Genomic DNA, 20,593 nt, shown 5'->3' with positions numbered 1-20,593 from the left:
AGCCCTGAAACTGTCGTCGAACCCAAGTTCGTGTGCCCAACGCACAGCGAGACCAAGCAAACTGAAACACTGGAGTTTGGAGCAGAGAAAGGTTTATTGCAGGGCCGTGCACAGAGACGAGGTGGCTCGTGCTCAGAAAGCCCGAAGTCCCCAGTGGTTCTCGGGGAAGCATTTTTATAGGCAAAATTTAGGGGAGGGCTGCAGGGTGTGTGGCTTTCTTCTGATTCGTTGGTGGTGAGGGAACAGGCTGGTGTTCCGGAGTCTGTGCTCAGCGTGGAGTTAGCATCCTCCACCTGGGTGGGGGCCTTAGTTCCTGCAGAAGAGCTCAAGGGTATATCGTTCTGTGTGTCCCTGGAGGAGGAGCCAGGACTCTGTTGTTTCCTGACCGTTCCTCCTTTGTTCCTGCATTCTCTTACTTCCCTGGTTCGTAACTGAATCTGCCTTTTTGGGCTCAGGGAAGGCATAGGAGTCTGAAGCCTTTTCCCTACAAACCAGAAATGGGGGCACAGAGGGTTTTGGATCCAGGAGTGCCCCACAGGGTCCTGCTTGGTTTTAATCCCGCTTTTTCTGGATACTCATCAATCTTGAGGGGAGCAGGTGTTGGACAAGAAAGGGAACGATATTTTGGATAGAGAGCTTAATCGGTTTTAGGGGGACTCAGTTTCAAAACCACGCCCTGTGCTTTAAACACTCAAGGCCCTTAGGTAGAAACCAAGTGATTAAGGGAGACCTTCAAGCTTGGTTTGCAGAACATGGGGGAAAGCAAACCGCAGATCTGGAAATCTGCTGACAGCCCCTCGGACGGAGCATCCTGAGGGGCTAGGATGACTGATGGTGAACTTTGGACATCGCAGGCCGAAAACCCACCACGCGTGACACATGGCTGCTCACGTAACCCCCAGATTGCACCTGAACCCACAGAGAGCGTGCAGTGCGGCCACACCTGTGCAGAGAACCCGTGAAACTGACCTTTACTTTCCACCGGTTGTTTCGAGCGCCTTCCCTCCCCCTCCCCACGTCTCACAAGCGATCGGAGACAAAGCTGAACACACTGCCTCCTGTCTCCTTGCTTGGCTGCGGCTATGAAGCCTCTCTCTGCTTGGCCTTCCAAGGAACCCACTCGCTTGGCTCCATCCACATACTGGGTGGGACACGGGAGCTGGAGAAGATCCACCCAGAAAGGCGACTCCTGGGAAGCACTGTACTTCCTCCTGTGTGGCCTCTGCCTGATGTCAGCTGCTTTGGGCCCATTTATTTATTACAGTACTACTGCCCATATTCCTTGTGCTGACTTACTTATTGTGTAACGGGAGGTCTGTACCTCTAACTCCCCTTCACCTGTTTGGCCTCCTCCGCACTCCCCTTCCCTCTGGCAACCACCTTTTTGATGTCTGTATCTGAGTCTCTTTCATTTTATTATGTTTGTTCATTTGTTTTGTGTTTTTTAGATTCCACATATAAGTGAGATCATGTGGTATTTGTCTTTCTCTCTCTGACTTATTTCACTTCACATAAAACTCTCTAGGTCCATCCATGTTGTCACAAAAGATAAGGTTTTTTTTATGGCTGAGTAATATTTCACTGTATATATACGTACCACGTCTTCTTTATCCATTCATCTGTCGATGGACATTTAGGTTGTTTCCATGTCTTGGCTATTGTGAATAGTGCTGCTGTGAACACTGGGGTGCAGATCTCTTTTCAAGTTAGTTTTGTTTTCTTTGTATGAATACCCAGAAATGGAGTTGCTGGGTCATTTGGTAGTTCTATTTTTAGTTTTTCGAGGAACGTCCATACTGTTTTCTACAGCAGCTGCACCAGTTTACATTCCCACCGACGGTGTGCGAGGGCTCCCTTTTCTCCACACCCTCGCCAACACTTGTTACCTGTGGTCCTTTTTGATGATAGCCATTCTGACAGTGTCAGGTGATATCTGCTCCTTAATATACGTTTTGGATTCTGTGGGTTATATCAGCTTTCCTAATTTCATAAAAAATGCAAGTTTCCATTAAAAAATTCTACATTTTGCTTTTGCACAAATTCTGAGAACGAAAGGGGAAACTGCTGTGTGGGGAGGTGGGCCTGGAGGAGGTCTTGAACCCCCCAGGGGTTTCTGTGACTCAGCCCACCTCCTCACCTTCTCTGGCCTGCTCGGCAGCCGGAGGTGCCATGCCGAGCACAGGCTGCTTGTGGCTGGGGTGTGGATCTCAAGGCCAGGCCGGTCCCACATTCTGGCCTCACTCCCTGGCAAGGAGTGGGGGGCTCTGGGGAGCCCAGCCCAGGACACCCTGCTGCTCCTTCAGGCTCGGATGCAGTGGTCCTGGGGATGGCCGTGGCCCCCGGGCTCTGTCTGCACCACTGTCGAGAGCTCTCCCCACACCTGGGCCTCTCTTCCGCTTTCCCGCTGGCTTTGCTCCTTCCGTGCTGTTGCGAGCACTTGCTCTAGAGGCTATAATGCGCCTGGTCACCCAGACCCGGCTGCCGTGTGTGGAGATGGCAGGTTCGTGTGCCCAGGCCGCGAGCGGCCCTCTCCCTTCCTTACACCACAGTGCCGGCTCTTAAGTTGTACTTGAAATGGTTATTTCTTTTGTGTCAGAGTCTTTCCATTTTTGTCTTGGTTGGATAATGTTTGTCTTTATTAAAATAAATAATTTTAATTTTAAATAGTCTACATTATACTTACTGAATATTGAATGTATGTGTATATATACACGTATTCATATATATTCGATATGTACAATATAGACTACTGAAGATAAAATTATATTTTATTGTAACTAAACATATATATAGTTTATTCAGTTGGGAAGGGGACAATCTCCCAAGTTCATGCCTGTGGAAAGTGTATTTGAATGCTAGTTGCTAGTTTTTGGGCGTAAGGGTCTTGGATTATATTTTCTCTCCAACAGGGTTTTCTAGGCATTGATACATTTTTTTAAAGAAGTGGTGCCAGAATGTTCCCCTCTTACGTGTGGTCTGATCCTGTGTAGGTGTTTGCTTGGCTTATTTTGAAGTTAAGTAACTCCAATAAAATCCATTTGTTTAGGATTGCTCTGGTTGTTTTTTTTTCTGGGGATTTTCAGCAATTTCTGAAACGTTGTTTTGAGCTGCATCTCAGAATACTGGTTCTGGGTTCCTGGCTGCCTCTCCCTGCAATTGGCAGGTGGTGTGACCAGTGTCCAGTGTCACACTCCCGGGAGGATCTTTTCTGGGAGAGGTGAGAGCACTGTGGCCAGTGTGGGCAGGACACGTGATGGGCCTTAGGAGGGTGTGTGGGGTTTTCTCTGAGAAAGGAGGTGCTGCAGGGACCCGAGGCTGGCGGCAAGGTGAGTGACTTGGAAGGCCCATGGTGCTGTCATGAAGAGCTGGGTGCAGGGGAGGTGTGGGGTGGACAGGCAGTCTGTTTGCAGACAGCCATGCGGGTCCTCAGAAGGCGGCCGGCAGCGGGAATGGCGAGCTCTGCCCCGGCTGCCCGGGAGCACAGTGGGTAGGTGTGTGGTGTCCAGTCCACCAGGTTCGGGGCTGGAGCTCTCTCTTTGGGACTCATCAGCCTGTAAATGGCATTAGAGTCAGAGGACCAGGGATGCCTGCAGAGAGGAAAGAGGGCACGTGCTGTCCTAGGCATGGCCTGGTCAGCATCGGGGACGAGAGAGGGAGTAGAGGGGACAGAGGGCACCTGCCACGGGGGATGGGGTCAGAGAGCAGATGCCATGGAGGCCGGGACCTAGCGGGACGCAGGAGGGGTCACTTGTCTGCAGCTCATGTACTTGAACGTCCCAGAATCTTTTACCAAAACCATGACTTATTTGGGATCCAACTTGGATTTTAGAGGTTCAAGGGACCTCTGTGCTTTAGACCTATTTGTTCTGAGAAGCTCTAGGGGTCTAATTCAGGAAGATGCCCGATGGGCATGCAGACGGAGGGAGCCAACACGAAGCGTTTATAAATGCAAAGGACCTGGCCGATGGGCAATCGGCACCAACGCTAGCCTTGGACACAAAGAGCTGGAAACCGTTTCTGCAGCTCCAAGGACCTGCCATGCCAGCCAGTCGGGACCTGAGGGCTGCGCACTCAGACGCTTTGGCCAGGAGGCTAGACGTCGTCAGCACACTGGATGCCCTGGGCATCGGGGCAACTGAGCTGTGTACCAGCGGAGGGTCAAGTCATCGTGAGTCTGATGGCTGCCCACCTGCAGTCTTAGTGCTGCAGAGAGAGAAGCGGGTCCCCTGGGGCTGGCAGCACAGAAATGTTGTGGGAAAAGGAAACAGAGAGGGTGACATTGTCAGCATGGGACAGAAACACATCTTTGTTATTTTTATTAAATGTACATAATATCTGTCTAATTAACCCTATCGTATTTACTTTCTGCTTTGAAAAAGTCTTGCGTTTAGGTGTCTTAAGAACATACACTAATATAGCTTGCAAAATGTAAATGAAGCTCTAGAGAGTTAAACAAAACCGTTACGATAAACTGGTACCTCAGAGGTCGGAAGAGACGTGACAAAATACTGTTATGTTTTTATACATACCATTTGTTTAATTAGTCCTGCTAGTACCACTAATTGGCACTAGTCCTAGTGTTTTGATTAAATAATAACATTCATTTAACAAAAAGGAAACAAATACCACATAATCTATAAGTTCAAATAGATGCCCACCCTTGTTTCTGTGTTACGGTGATAACAGGTGTGTGCATCTGCAAGGACAGGAAGTCCCCTACATACGAACGAGTTTCGTTCCGAGAGCACATTCGTAAGTCCAATTTGTTTGTAAGTCCAACAGAGTTAGCCTAGGTACCCAACTAACACAATTGGCTATATGCTGCCTTTACGCTTGCTCCCAGACATCCTGGGCTTGAAATAAGGATACTGTACTACTGTACTGTATACAGTGCTATACAGTAAAGTACACAAAAGCACAACCACTTCTAGAGGATGCACGCACGTGACATCGTATGCCAGTCTCGTGAGCTAACTTACGTGATGGGACATGAGAACGCACATTCCCGCCTTTGAAAGTTCGCAGCTTGAAGGTTCGTATGTAGGGGACTTACTGTACTCTCACAGAATCACGTTATCTTTTGCCTGGTGTGGCTGTGACCTTGTTGGCTGCCTGCAAGGGCGACCTCCCTGGGGCCCTGCACACGCGCAAGCACATTGTGGCTGAGGTGGTAGGGGTGGGGACCTCTTTTCTATTATTCTGGTCAACTAGAAGAGGGCCTCAGCCGGGCAAACAGGCACGGCCGCCTGGGACTGGGGAGGGTGGATGGGACGTAAAGTATAATTCCTGTGGGGATGGTGGCTGGGAAGCTCTTCAGTGGGGTTCAGTCGGGGTGGGCAAAGCAGGAGCCCTGCTACTCTGGCAGACCCAGATAGAGCTTATTCCTCCTGTGTGACAACAGAGGAATCTCAAAACACTATCGCGGACCAAGGTTGTGTCTATATTTTAGGTCTGCTGTCTTTCATTGGTGTGCAAAGGGGCTGCTCATCTCCAGACGCTGCATCTGCATCCCAGGATGGGCAGAGAGCAAACCACACTCTGGAAGCCCTACCCTTGGACCCCAGTTGCAGCTCACTATCAAGACGAGGGTCATGTGGCTGCCCTTAGCTGCCAAGGAGTCTGGTCTGCATTGGGAAGGGTGAGGGGAGGACGGGTATCGGGTGGGCACTAGGATAGTCTGCCCCAGAGACAGACAGAGCAGGATCTGTGGGTGGGGTGAGGACCCCTGGTGTGGACCACGCTGAGCTGGGGCGGTGGGGAGAGTAGCGTTGGCCTTTCTGGGCAGGGAGACCCCAGGACCGGGGTAGGGAGGGGAGCGGCACTGGAGGGGGTTCAGGGAGAGAAAAGTGAGGACGTGAGGGGTGGCGAGGGTAAAGGTGAATGGCTGAGGGTCACGGGTGCTGTAGGGAAGGAGCTGGAGAGAGGGGAGTGGGCGGGCGAGGGTCGGATGATGCAAACAGCGATTCTGGGAACAGAGCGGTGGGTGCTGAGGGGTCCAGAGGTTGGCCTGGGGCAGGCAAGAGGGAGAGGAGGACAGCACTGGCGAGACGGGGCCAGGACCTGAGGGCGTACATGTGGGTGACGGGGAGGAGAGCAGAGCAGCAACCCTCCAGGGCCCAGGGAGGGGGCGGGCGACTGGCATGCGCGTGTGAGTGTGTGTGCGGGTCTGTGTGTGTGTGCGTGCACGTGCATGTGAGTGTGAGAGTGACTGTGAGTGTTGCTCTGAGGCCGTGGCTTCCAGGGAGGGTGGGGCTCTCGGACAGGAGGGAAGGGGCAGCCGCGTGCCCTGGCTCCTCTGGGTGGGGGTCACTGTCTGGACTTCTGGGAGGTCGGCGTGCGGTTCCAGGCGAATGGTTGTGTGGCCAGGGAGGGAGATTTCGGGGCTTTGCTGTGGGGTGTGAAGTCTGGGTGGGGGCCGCGTCTTCTGGGGGGTGGCGGGGACCTCCCGGTGGCTGGCTGGGGCGGGTGGGGAATGGTGCCCTCCACAGCCACCTTCCCGGCATGCTCGCTGTCCAAGCAGTGTGTCCTTGTCCACGTGCGTCCAGGACTCTCTGGAGTCCCCTTCACTGTGGACCAGCGGCTCAGGGTCGCCCGGGCTGCCCCCGCCCGAATGCTGCATCTGTTTTTGCATTTCGAGGAGATTCTGGGTGATCCTGGTGCATTCAATCTTTCCAGTGCGGATCTTAGGGACCTGGAGCGGGTGTGGGGAAGCTTAGGCGTCCCCCCTGCGGTCCCAGTCCTCCCTCGGGCCCTTCCCACCGCCCAGGGTCAGGAGCACGGCTTGCTCTGGTCTGAGGAGCCCCTGCCCTGCTGGGGACTCTTTCTGGCTGAGTGTAGGGTCTTGGAGCTGTGAACCTCTGGCGCTGCCAGCTGAGTTTCCTCGTCCTCCCCAGGGCCCATCTGTGCAGGCAGAGCTCTGGCATGTCCTTGTGCATCCCTCTGTCCTGTCACCAAGTCCTAGATACTCCTTCTCTCCAACTGTAGCTAAGAGTGCCGCCTCCCCCAGGAAGTCACCCTGACTGACCCCAGACCAGATCAGGCAGGGAGACCCACACTCCCTGCGCCTCCGCTCATGGCCTTGTGCTGCACCAGTGTGCAGACTGCAGCGTGGCCTGTGCCTGCCTGCAGCCACACCCCAGGCCCCGCTCAGGCACCCTGGGATGACGAATAAATGGAAGAGCGAAGAATGAAGGAAAACAGGGCAATCCCAGCCCTATGTTGAAACTATCTGAGAACCTCCCAGGTCTGTGTGTAGCGCGGGTGGGGCAGGGCAGGAAGCGGGGGGCAGGAAAGGGCTCTGTGGTCGGACACCTGAGCTGGCCCGGAGTTTATCTGCTTCCTGCATGCCGGGCAGCCAGTTGGGCGTGGGCTGCTGCACAGGGAACAGTCTGCCTGGGGCTTGGCTGTCCTCAGGTTGCCTTCCCACCGGTGACCAGTGCTGGCCGTTGGGGCCCGGCTCGCGGCCTTCACCCAGGAGGGGAGCTCGGTGAGTGCTGCCCTGAGCCCCACCATGAGGGGGGCTCCAGACCCTCCTGGAGACAGGCTCGGGGGTGATGGGGGGCGCAGGTAGGTGGGCACACCTGTGAATGTAGGGTCCACCCTGCCCTGACCCACGGTGGGCTCAGGCTTCTGGGGGTCCTGCTGTGGGCTGGGGTACCCCGGCTGCCTGGCATGGCTGAGTCCCCAGGGCTGGGACAGAGGCCCGTGAGGACCTGGGAGGGGCTGTGTCGTGGGGCTTCTGTGGAGGGCGTCGCCTGGAGGAAGGTCCCCACCCAGGGGAAGCCCGGAGGCTCGGCTGTGGGTGCGTGGAGGGCGGGGCGGTCCCTTTCTGGGGTGGTCTTCCCGGGGCCACTTTCTGAAACGGGGCCTGAGTGCTGGCTGGCCTCCAGCCCATGGTTGTGTCCTCCAAGTCTGCTCCCCGTGAGCCGGCACCCTTGCTGACCCCGGGCAGCGGGCAGAACGTGGGAGGGCTGTGGTCCTGGTGGACGCACGGGGCCAGTCCGGCTCTGGGTCTCCTGGGGTGTCTGTGAGGGGTCAGTGGTGGCAGGATGTGACCCTCGGCAGCTCTGGCCAGGGGCTCCGGAGCCACGGTGGGAGGGAGGGCGGGGACAGGTCCAGGACCCCATGGACTAGCCCAGCTCCCCGACCTCACCACGAAACGGGGCACTGGGGGGCATGTGCTGCGGTCGCCCCAGGGTCCGAGGACAGCGCCTGGCCGGCTGCACTCTGCCCTCTGCCCTCTGGCCTGGGCCTGGGTCCCCGGAGGCCTGGGGGCCGGTTTGGCCACAGCTTCTCTCACGGTGTCGTTCCCATCAGCTCCAGCGTGACCCAGGGCTGCTCAGCATATCCCCGGCTGCACTCTGGGCCTCGAGGCCTCTGCCATGAAGGGTGCGCTGCTGGGCTGGGCTGGGGGGGTCTCCTGTCAGGGCGGGGCCGAGGGCCTGGGCCTCTGAGCCTGCGGACTCCCCCTGCGGGCCCGAGGCAGTGTGAGCTCCAGCCAGAGGGCCCCCTGCATCAGGCCCGCGCAAATTCCATTCTGCCAGGGGCCCTGTGGCGGGAAGCTGCTGGGAGACCCGCTGCGTCTCCTCTCAGGCAGCCCGCCTCCGGGCCCAGGACCCTTCCTCAGGCTGCTGCTGCCCCTTGCGAATGCAGGGTGAGGGTGTGCGGGTGTCTGCTGGCCGGGAGGGCAGGGCTGTGCCTCACATCCAGAGGGTAGGCTCCTTGCTAACGGGCCACTTGGGGGCGGGGGTTTCTGTCCCTGAGCGTGTCGCCGTGGTACCAGCTACTACCGTACCACCGTGGCACAGACAGGTGCAGAAACCCCCTGGCTGCAGGGCGCTCAGCGCCCCGCTGGTCTTGTATGCTGCAGGGTGGTGTCCCGTGGAGCCCCTGGGTGCTTTCAGCCTGGTCCACGTCGGGACGAGCCCACGGGGGGTGGACTCTGAGGCAGATGCCCCTGTCCCCTGCCCACCTGCGGCCACGGAACGCCACCCCTTCAGGCGCGAGGCGTGGCCGTCCCGGACCTGAGCGGCTGCCCGAGCCCCGGGCTGGCAGCCTTCGGGCTCCGGGCCTCCTTGGGGCGTGGGGTCCGACCTGAAGCCAGGGTTCTGCCGCTCGGCTGGCCGGTCACCACGCCGGCAGAGGGAGGACTCCTGAGGGCAGGGGTCAGAGGGCTGACGCGGGGCTCGCTCCCGCCGTGAGAGAGTTCTGCGCTCCCCCACCCCCAAGCCTGCTCCTGGGTCGGGGTAGCATCTGCAGCTGGACTCCCCTCCCCACCCCAGCCGCCCCAGCCACTCCACTCCGCCCACACCCGCCCTGCCAGGTGCTGGGTGAGGGGAGCTGGGCCTTGGCGGCAGGACGGTGCCCTGGGGTCAGCGGGGAGGGTCCTGCATGGTCCCCACTGGGCCTCAGCTCCCCGAGGCGCCGGCTGGTCTGGCTGTGCAGCCAGCAGCAGTGGTGCCCAGGCTGCAGTCTCACCACGAGAGACCCTCCTCCCAGACCCTCCATGACTTCCCCTCCCCACGGAGGGCGCCCTGGTGCATCTGGAGGGAAGGAGGGGCAGGCAGACGGGCGGAAGGGGAGGCTGGGCCCCGGCCCTGGGGCGGGGCGCACACAACAGCCCACCCTGTCCCGCCAGGGCCCTGGCCCCCACCTGCCTGCCCGGGCTGCCAGCCTCCTTCCTCGCTGGCTGACCCGTTCTGCCTGTGGGAGCCTGGGGTGGGCTGGAGGGGCTCACGGCTGGGCTCAGGGCTTGGGTGGCCATCTAGGTGGCGTCCTGATGCCCTGCGTGCAGGGTCTGAGGGGCATTGGGTGGGGCGGGCAGCCCCTGAGGGGCCCTGTGTTTGCCACATGAGAGGCTGGGCTGTCCCCCGGGACCGCGCCTGCCTTTACGGGGAGGTTTGGGAAGCATGTCCTGTCGGGGGGAGCTGTCTGGTTCGGAGGAGCAGAGGTGGGGCAGTGGGCAGGGGAGCAGGGTACCCCCAGCCTGGGCAGAGGGAGGCCCCAGGGCTGGGCAGTAGGGGAAAGTCGTGGCTCTAGATAGGCACCGGGGGAGGGACAGTCCCTAGTGCCCCTGCTGCCACCTGAGGGCCAGCAGCCTGGGCCTGTGACATGGCCTGACTCGGGCTGCCCTTCTGGAGGGTCTGGGCTCCAGCTTCGCTGCCACGTCTGTAAGTCACGTAGGGGACACGGAGACACACCCCCACGGTGACAAAAGTCCCTGCAGCCGCCCTTCCAGGAAAGTCTGCCCAGAAGGGCAGGCCGGAGGTGCCGTACTGGGGAAGCCTGGACGTAGAGCCTGCAGCGGATGGGCCGGGGGACCGCAGGAAGTGCAGCAGAGGCCCAGAGCAGGGGCGGCCCTGGACAGCGCCCTGCACCAGGAACCTGGGCGGGGGGGGAGGCCAGCCCAGCTTAAGCGCCCTGGCAGGGCCTGTGGGGTCAGGCGGGCAGCCGTGCTGTGGGCTCAGAGGGAAACGCAGGTGGGCCGGCTCCTCCGAGGGGCTCTCCCCAGAGGCTGCTCGCTCTGGGCGGGCTTCCGGTGCCACGCACCTCCTGGCCGTGATCTTAGGAGACACTCGGCTGCACTAGCAGCCTGTACAGCCCCGCTCCCAGGGAGAGGCCCCTGGACCCCCCTTGGGCCAGGCCAGGAAGCGGACCCACCTGCCTCGGGACCAGCAGCAGGCTGGAAGGTGCTCCCACCTGCCCTGAACCCTACCCACTGTGCTCACCAGCGAGCTCCTAGGCAACTGAGTACAGGCCCAGCTCCAGCGTCCACTCCTATCAGTTTCTCTGAGCTCCCAGCAGAGTCAGGAGGGTATCTAGGGGTCCTGCCTACTGGGAACTTGACCTGATGGTTTGCCCAGTGTGAGCTCTGTCCTTCCTGGTTCCTTTGGGTGCGGGTGTTGATAGTCAGGGGGCTTCTGCCAGCTGGCTAGGCTCTGGGCTTGTGGCTCTGTGGGTCAGTGTAGTCACCTAGAGCCCTTTGAAGCCTCCGGCTGCCATGCCTGGACACAGGGCCGTGGGCCAAGCCAGCCAGGAGTGGCGCTGGACACTGAAGGCCTGGGCTGTGACCCTTGGGCCTTGAGGCCCGGCTGTCCCGACCAGCGGGTTTTTGCTGCCCCGTCTGTCGCTGTGGTATCTGTCATAGTATCACAGTAGCAGGGACCTCGGCAAAAAGCCCTGCTTGTGGTCACAGGCCCTTCCCTGCTGGAGGCCCCGGATGCAGGTGTCTGGCAGGCTGTCTCCACTGGTGCCCAGCACATCCTCCCACCCGCACCCCCTGCAAGCGTGGTCGGGGGGTGGTCTGCACCGTCTCCCCAGGAAGGACGCAGTGCCCCCCACTGAAGGCGTGGGCAGAAGCAAGCCTCTGTGGAGTGGGCGCACGGGAGTGGGGGCACCCCAAGTCCTTTTAGGGGTCCAGGTGCACTGGGCTGAGGGGCTGCCCTGGGGGCTGGCCCCTCTCCTTAGGTGTCTCACACAGGCTCGCGGGGGGCTGGCCCCTCTCCTTAGGTGTCTCACACAGGTTCGCGGGGGGTTGGCCCCTCTCCTCAGGTGTCTCACACAGGCTCGCAGGGGGCTGGCCCCTCTCCTCAGGTGTCTCACACAGGCTCACGGGGGACTGGCCCCTCTCCTGCAGGTGTCTCACACAGGCTCGCGGGGGGCTGGCCCCTCTCCTTAGGTGTCTCATACAGGCTCGCAGGGGGCTGGCCCCTCTCCTCAGGTGTCTCACACAGGCTCGTGGGGGGCTGGCCCCTCTCCTCAGGTGTCTCACGCAGGCTCGCGGGGGGCTGGCCCCACTCCTGCAGGTGTCTCACACAGGTTCGCGGGGGGCTGGTCCCTCTCCTCAGGTGTCTCACACAGGCTCGCGGGGGGCTGGCCCCACTCCTGCAGGTGTCTCACACAGGCTCGCGGTCTGCACCTGAATCTGGCTGAGCATGGGCGGGGGAGGGTGTCTGGGAGGTGACCCCTCTGGAGGGCTTCTTGTGTGCCCGTGTGCAGCGAGGGTCCTGGGTGGGCCGCAGGGGGAGGTGCCAGGCCAGGAGCACTGCTGGGCTCTGGGTAGACAGTTTAGCCGGGCCAGTCCCAGGGACATGGGCAGGTGGGTCCACTCTCCTGGAAGAAATGGCTCCAAAACCAAATTCAATCAGCTGCCCCCGAAGGGGAGAGACCCTGCCCATATTCCTGTATCCACAGGGCAGGGCGCCCAGCCTGCTCGGAGCAACATGTGGAGAGTGGGCTGCAGTGGGGTGCAGGTGGTGCGGATGTGGGCTGCAGTGGGGTGTGGGGCAGGTTGGCGCACAGTGCTGTGGGCATAGGTGGTGTGGCCAGGAGGCCCAGTCTCCGAGTGGCAGGGGCAGTGCCAGCCCACCAGGCCAGCCCCTCCCTTGTGACACGCCTGCCCAGACTTGGGGGCTCACAGGGTCCTTGCAGAGTGGGGTCTTTGTGTCTCCAGCTGTGGCCCCCAGGTGACTCAGGGAGGAAGCTCCCAAGCTGTTGGCCGGATGCCAGGACAGTGGCCTTGAGACCTTCTTGGTGTTGGGAGGGCCAGCGGGGTCGCAGTCCTTGGAGCGTGTCTGGCTGAGACCTGGGTGGCTTCATGGTCTGATGGGCTTGGATGGGAGCCAGGGGATGGTGACTAGTCCGCCTGTGGCGTGAGGGGGGCGCGGTGCTGGGGGCCTTCCCTGTGCTTCCGCCCCAGTGGGTTTGTGTTACAGGCTGTTTCCCTGTGGTCGCCGTGGTACCCATGGTGATGTGGCCCCATTCAAAATCCTGGGGACAGGGCCATGGCTCGGGCTCCCCGGCGGGGTTTCTGATGGGTGCTGTGATGCTGTGGGTATAACAGCCATACCCCGAGCAGTAACCATACCACAGTGCCACAGACCCTCTCCCAATCCCTGCTGCCGGGGGCCGGGCGGGGGGGCTGTCAGGTGGAAGCAGGGGCCCGGAAAGCTGTGGGACGGTCTTGCCGCTGCACGTGTCCTGCTGGGAGCACGTGGGAGGCCTCTCCCGTCGGTGGTCAGTGACCACGCCCAGCTCTTTCCTGAGGCTCTGAGGCAGGGCACTGCTGAGTGAGCTGGTGTCAGCGTCTGGTTTGGAAGCCAAACCCATTGTGACGGTCTCCTGGGTTGACAAATTGTCTGCACACAGTGTATGGGTCACCTTGGGGCCCTTGGTAACCCTGGGGCCAGCAGGTGCCTCCCCCTCCACTCTCTGCCAGGAAGGCCAGGAGCAAAACAGGGGTCGTTCCTGCTGCCGCCAACCCTGGGGCTCCGGGTCCGAGGTGTGCCTGCCTGTCCCCAGATGCAACTCTGAGCAGCTTCAGGCCTTTTGGTTGCAGCAGGACCTAGAGCAGGTGTGTAGGGGTGCCCAGTGGCCTCTCCTCTCGGGCCCCACTTCCCCCTGCCCTGACCACCGGGGCGTCCAGAGCTCCTGGGGGAAGACATTCACTGCGGTGGCCCAGGGTCCTCCTTCCCTGAGTCCACGCATCCCTTCTGAGTCCTCACAGCTCCAGGCCTTGGAGCACGGCCGAGTCAGTGGCCTCTGGGCATCCATTCCGGGGTGACTAGGGGTGACTGATCGCCACCAGGCCTGAAAGCTCTGGCGAGTTCTGCGGTGTCCCCTCTGGAATGTGGACGCTGCTCTGTACCTGGTCCCACCTCAGTACCACGGGGCATCGAGAGGGTGCCAGCACCACCTGCTGGGGGTGCCCGGGCCTGGGGCCGGGGCCGGGGCTGGAGGGCTGGCCCTTTACTGGCACCCCTGCCCTGCTGGCATCCTAAGTCTCAGGCCCCGGGGGTGCTCTCTGCAACTGCTGCCTCATCTGGACCTTGGTGACCCCACATAAGGGGCCTCAGCGGTGCCTCTGCTCAGGGGCCTCAGCAGGTGGGCCGAGCCCCAGGCCCTTCCCGTGTCCCCTGGTAGTGGGCTGAGCCCCAGGCCCCGGCCCCGAAGGGGGCAGAAGCCGCAGGTCCCGGACTTGGTGCTATTTCTAGCACCGTTAGGCGTTGAGTTTTAAGAATACATTTGCATCAGTTTAAACCCCCCTTATGCAGGCAGTGTCTGCAGGTGGTAACCGCCGAGGAGGGAGAGCGTGCAGGTGTTTTGTCCTCACGGCAGCCCTCCCGTGCCCCTGCCGTGCCCCTCCTGTGCCCCTGCCGTGCCCTTCCTGTGCCCCTCCCATGCCCCTGCCGTGCCCCTCCCGTGCCCCTGCCGTGCTCTCGGGCCGGGTCTGCGCATGCACTCCCGCACGAAGCGAGGCTGAGCCCCCTCCCTCGCACCCCACCCCCTCCATCTTGCTCGGTGTCCTTCACCTCTGCTTTCGGACCCCATGGGTGAGACTTCCCGGTCAGGCGCTGGGGCGCAGCGCCAAGCTCCACTTCCTGTGAGCGAGTGCAGGTGGGGCTTTCGGACAAGGGCCGTGTCACTGCGGGTGTAGCAGTCACCGCTACTACAGTACCATCACGGTGACACGCGCCCCTCAGAATCCTCCCCCCGCGGCCGTGTGTCCGGGGCTGCCCTTGCTGGCTCGGGCCGGCTCTGAGGAGGGGACCCTGCGTTTCTGGTGGGTTTGGGGGGTGAGCAGGGGGCGGGGTCTGACCCAAACCTGCATGGCACCCCCTCTCCAGCCCAGGCGACCCTGCTGGCCACCGTGGTCCATGTGGCCGCCAGTCTGCCTGGCTCAAGGGTGCTCTGGTTGTGTCTGTCCTGCTCTCTGGGCCCCCCTCAGAGAGCTTCTCTGTCCCCGGTGTGACCAGTGAGGGTCTGGCCTCCCCTTGCCCTTGTCTTGCATCTGCTGGAAGCTGCCGATGGTTTGGGGTCAAACCTGTGACATCTGTCGGTCGACTGGGGCCCGGGGACAGCTGACTGGATGTGAGAGGCTGTCTGTCGTCTGTGGGAGCGTGGAGTGGTCCCCCCTCCGCCTCTCAGCACCTGCCGCGGGGGGCCCTCCCCGGGTGTGACGTGGGTGTTTCCGCGGTCGGTTGGGGTGTCTCTGGAGATCAGCTTTCCGCAGTGCTGTCCCCCAGCTCCGAGTGAGAGGTGCTCTTCCTCCTTGGGGTTCCTCACGGCCCCTGACGAGGGCACCTGCCCCCCCAGGAGGCCGGACGTCCAGGTGAGTCAGGGCCTGGCCTGCAGCCTTTGAGCCGCGGCAGGCTGGGCTCGGCCTGAGGGCCGGCCTGTGAGGGGTCTCAACAGCATGGGCTCCGCGTTCACTGTCCCGGCCAGCCGTTCATGCAGCTGCTGTCCATGGGCCTTTAACGTGAAAGTGGTGGAAACGGCCTTTATTCAGTCACTCTTGACAGCAGGGGAGAGCTGGGTCCACCCACTGTGAGCAGAGGTGACCAGTGTGTCACAGGAAAGCAGGGGTGGGGCTCCAGGGGCTCTGGTGAGGGACCAGGAAGGGTGGCCGTGCAGATGCGATGAGGCCGCTGTGCCCGCCAGCCGGCAAGGATGCAGGGATGGGTCAGGACTCCGCCCTCACAGAGGGCTCCGTGTCTCTCTGCAGCTGAGGGGCGTTGGGCAGCTGAGGACTGGCAAGGCTGAGCCTCCAGCGCTTCTGGGGGAAGGTCACGGCCAGGACCACTGACAGACAACCCCTGTGGGTATGCAGTGCAGCGGAAGCATGACAGAGGCATCTCAACACCAGGCTCTCTGCCACTGGTGCTGGGCCGCCCCTGCATTCTTGGGGCGGGGGGGGACACACCTGGTTAGGAGCCGGGTCCTCCCAGCGGCTGTGCTTACCGAGCAGCCAGCAGGATCGAGGAGCTGGGCGCCCGCTCTTCTGCCTCTCATTTTCGTGGGGCAGCTGGGGAGCTCCAGGCGGGAAAGCAGCGTGGCCGCTGGTGGGCGAGTCAAGGAGTCAGAGGGCGAAGTGCAGCTGCTGCCCACTGCGGGCCCCTGGGAGCCGCGAGGAGATGGGCCAGCGGTGAGTTAGGGCTCTCTGCCTGCGGTGAGACCTGGGAGTCGGTGTGCTGTGAGGCTGCAAGGGGGCGGGGGCCTCACGTCTGGGGCGGGGGCGGGGGAGCCAGGCCCTGGGTGTGCTGGACGCGGCCCAGCATCCACGTGGGCTCCTGTGTTTGCTGCCCGCAGGCACTCGGGACGCCCGTGCATCGTGTGGGGCTGCAGGTCAGGGACTGACCAGGAACCCAGCCCGGCAGGCTGACCCTTTGGAAAGAACCTCCTCTTGGGTGCACAGTGTCGCCAGCTTTCTCCTGGGGTTCGGAGGTGATGCTGTGAGGTCGGGGCTCGGCACTCACGCCCGCAGTGGGTGGCGTCGGGAGAAGGTGGCCCGCCGGGAGCCTCCGGCCTGAACCGGGCCTGACTGAACCTGACTTTGCTGCCACGGCCACAGCTGCTCCGGGCTCTCCCTGGGAGTTCTGTGTCACCAGCTGTCCTCAAGGCATGGACACAGGGTCATTGTCCTACCTGCCGTCTCTAGGGTGTGAGCCGCCCCCTCTGCCCAGCTGGCTGGGGGGCCTCGGGGAGCAGAGCCTGGGTGTCTCCCGGATGGGCCGTGGAGCTCAGAGCTGGGGGGCCTCAGGGAGCAGAGCCCGGGTGTCCCCCGATGGGCCGTGGAGCTCAGAGCTGGGGGGCCTCAGGGAGCAGAGCCCGGGTGTCTCCCGATGGGCCGTGGAGCTCAGAGCTGGGGGGCCTCGGGGAGCAGAGCCCGGGTGTCTCCCGATGGGCCGTGGAGCTCAGAGCTGGGGGGCCTCGGGGAGCAGAGCCCGGGTGTCTCCCGATGGGCCGTGGGGCTCAGAGCTGGGGGGCTCCGAGTTGTTCTCTGGACTTTGTCAATGAAAATTCAAGGAACTATCAAGTCAAGAAGCAAAAAGGGAACTTCATTCAAGCCAACTGAGGATTCTCACTGGGGAAGCAGATCCTCAGACGCTCTGAGGACGGCCCTGCTCGCTCGGAGTGGAAGGCACAGTCACGCACATGTTCGAGACAAAGGATCGTACGTCAGGATGACATGCGGCATTTACATAAAGGTCCCCAAGGAGGCACAGCCCAGGGAAGCACGTACAAAGTGGGCAGCGGGTCACCGTGACCCTACAGAGCTGGGAAGGAACGCTATTCTTTACGAAGTTGCACTGCCAGCGTCAGAAGAAAGGAAAAATCAGTCTCTACAGGGGGGCAGGCAGGCCCACCCTTGAGGAGCTCTGGCTACGGTGTGACGCAGATGCACACATTCGTGGAGGGCCTAGTACGGGTCGGGAACACACCATGCTTAAGTTTTCCTGCCCTGTCTAAAATACAAAATTTATCTCATCAACTTTTCAGGGTCACCTCAAGTGTGGAGAGGAGAGGGGCGACCCCCATGGCGTCCACGTGGGCCCGCAGGGCTTCTGTCTGATGGGGACTTTCCGTTGGGAAGATTGCAGGCCATCATTTGCCTGAATGCTGGGATGAGCTAGACGTGGTTCCTAACGTCTGGTCTGAGTCTGTTCAATGAACCGGACAGAATTCAGCTTCCTAGAATTGTGTTTATGACCTCTGGCTATTGGCTGGTCTGTAAACCAGCCCGTGTTCCTCCTTTTGGGGGCGTTGGAGCAGGTTCATACACGTGGCTGAGGCCAGTTTTGTGAAAGTCTGAAAGCTCACCCCAAAGCCACCTGGGCCTGGAGTGGCCTGTGCAGGTAGTCACACACCCGATAATCTGAATGCTTTCCTGAGGGTTAGCGCTCTAATTACGATTTCCACTTCTTCCTGAGTCGCTTTTGTTAAGTTTTATTGCTAGAAAAGGAACGCTCCGGGAGACGTCATTGACGCTGTCAGTGTGCTGTGCTAGCAACTGTGCTCTGTGCCTGCTTGGTCCTCCCAGCACACACTGTGTCCAGGGCACCAGGAGCAGAGCCTGCCGGGTGGGAGTGGGCGCGGGGGCTGGGTGGGGGTGGGTGGGGGAGGGGCGGGAGAGCCCAGGAGCGGGGGCGGAGTCTCAGGGACAGCACTGTAGACACAGGTGGATGGACAGGCTGCTGGCTGCTGGCTGCCTGGTGAAGCACCGCCTTGTGGACCGCAGTGAAGCAAGACCAGAGGAGCAGGTCGACCCCAGCTTGAAGATGTGGGCTGTGTCCTCCTGTGTCCTGCTAGAGGGGCGCGACTGCTGGGGTGAATCCCAAGGCTGGGCTTTGGCTCCACAGGCATGGACCCTCTTGGGGGTGGGTGCACAGCTTCCGAAGCTTTGGGTTATGTCAGGTGCAACAGACGAAGGATGCTCAGGGTGGAGGAATGTGGTGGCAGTAATTTAAAAAGAACGGCTTGCGTGGCTGAGTGCTCGGTGCAGGCTGGACACCACGCCCAGTGCCTGTGGGTCACTTTGTTGGGTCCTCACCATGAATCCCCATGGAGCCGTGATTGCTATGGTGATTAATTATTCCACAGGCTGGGCACAGGCAGCGAAGGACCCAGCACAAGGTCGCCCACCAGCTGCCCACCGAGCCAGGTCTCCATGGAAGAATGGAGGCTGTGATGTGAAGATGGTAGTGCGGGCAGATGGTTAGAGCTGGCTCTGGCCAGGGATGGAGCAGGACAGTGGGCAGAGGTGTCTGGAGTCCAGGGCAGGGTTCACGGTGTGTTCAGGCTCGGAGTGTGGATGACAGAGCCTCCGCTGGGTCTGGACGGACGACTCTCCAGGTCCTGCGGTCTGTGGCCAACAGTGTCCAAAAAACCTACACCAAGATAACCAGGAACTTTCCTCCTGTGTGTTTCTAGGAGAGTGTTTCCAGTCTATGCCTAAGTCCTTAATTAACTGTCGTGAATGGAGTAAGAGAGGGGTTTAATTTAATTTAATTTCATTCTCTGAGAAGTGGATATCAGTTTTCCCAACACCATTTGTTCAAGGGAATATTCTTTCCACACTGAGTATTCTTGACGTTCTTGTCCAGTATTCACTGACCATATATATGTGGGTGTATTTCTGAGCTCTCCATTCTGTTCCATTGGTCTGTGTCTGTTTTTATAGCAGTACCATACTGTTCTGATTAGTTGAGCTTTGTAGTAAGTTTGAAATTGAGAACTGTGATGCCTCGCATTTTGTTCCTTCTCAAGATTGTTTTGGCTATTTGGGGGGCGTTGTGGTCTGTACAAATGCTAGGAATTTTTTGGACATTGTTGAAAATCCCACTGGAATTTGGACAGGGATGACATTGAATCCATAGATGGCTTTATGTAGTAAGGATGTTACAACAGTACCGACTCTTCACACTTATGAATGTGGGGTGTCTCTCCACTTTTTTGCGTCTTCTTCAGGTTCTCTCCTCAATGTTTTATAGTTTTCAGCATCTAGATGTTTTACTTCTTGATTAAGTTTATTCCTAAGGGTTTTATTGTTTTTGATATTACTGTAAAAGTAATGATTTTCTTTCATTCTTTCTTAGGAAGTTCATTGTGAGTGTACAGAAACGCAACCAATTTTTGTATGTAGATTATTTTTTTGCCCCGAAGGTTTAATTATGTCATTTATTCATTCCAGTATTTCTTTGCTGGAATCTTTAGGACTTTCTACATGCAAGCTCGTGCCGTCAGCAAACAGAAACAGTTTCACTTCTTCCTTTCCAATCTGGATACCTTTTATTTCTTTTTCTTTTCTGGTTGCCTGATTGTGGGATACTGAATCCCAATACTCTGTTGAATAGGGGTGGTGAGAGTGGGTACCCCTGTCTTGAAGCTGATCTTAGAGGAAAAGCTTTCAACCTTTCAGTATTGAGTATGATCTTAGCTGTGGTTGTGTCTTGTATGCCCCTTACTTTGTTGAGGTATTTTCCTTCTCTACCCAATTTGGTGAGTGTTCTTATAGTGAAGGAATGTTAACTTTTGTCAAACATTTTCTCTGCATCTATTGAAACGGTCATGTGATTTTCGACTTTAGTTTTATTCATGTGGTGTATTACATTCGTTGATTTCCACACGCTGAACTATCTCTTCATCTCAGGAATCAATCCCATTTGGTCACGGTGTATAATATCTTTAACGTACTGTGGAATTCAGTTTGCTGGTGTTTTGTTAATTGTTGCATCTGTGTTCATCGGGGCTACTGATCAGCAGTTTCCTTGGAGTACCCTCAGCTTATAAAATGAGTTTGGGACTGTTCTCTCCTTTCCAATTTTTTGGAAGAGTCTGAGGAGGTTTGGCGTTCATTCTCTTCAAATGTTGCTGGAATTCACCAGTGAAGCCATCGGACATGACACCAAAAGCGTAAGCCACAAAAGCAAATACCAACAAGTGGGACTACCTCAAAATAGAAAGCTTCTGCACAGCAAAAGGAAGAATCAACAAAACAAAAAGGCAACCTACAGAATGGGGAAAAGTATTTGCAAAAAATATGTCTGACAAGAGGTTACTATGCAAAATATAATAGAGAAGACATACTCCTCAAAAGCAAAACAAGCAAACAAGGGATGCTATTCCAAAAGAGGCAGGCAGAGGACTCGAATAGACACCTTTCCAAAGAAGACATGCAGTTGGCCAACAGGACATGAATAAGTGCTCAACATCAGTCAGCATCGGGGGAACCTCACCTGTTAGCATGGCTGTCAGCAAAACAAGGAGAGGTGGCAGATGCTAGTGGGCTGCAAGCAATAGGGCGACTCCTCCCAAA

At 58.9% G+C, this 20,593-nt stretch overlaps 1 gene segment (V, D, J or C); it reads right to left on the bottom strand.

Moving 5' to 3' along the window:
- The window catches only part of LOC137225841 (immunoglobulin heavy constant mu-like), a 132,688-nt gene that overhangs the window by 28,687 nt on the left and 83,408 nt on the right, over positions 1-20,593 (bottom strand). Inside the window, 1 exon segment of the C gene segment in view lies at positions 18,245-18,263. Coding sequence covers positions 18,245-18,263 — 19 coding nt within the window.

Source organism: Pseudorca crassidens, chromosome 1, assembly GCF_039906515.1.
Source record: "Pseudorca crassidens isolate mPseCra1 chromosome 1, mPseCra1.hap1, whole genome shotgun sequence".
In the NCBI taxonomy this organism is placed as follows: Eukaryota; Metazoa; Chordata; class Mammalia; order Artiodactyla; family Delphinidae; genus Pseudorca; species Pseudorca crassidens.
The sequence above is the reverse complement of the archived record's forward strand: the minus strand, read 5'-3'. Positions and strand labels throughout refer to the sequence as shown.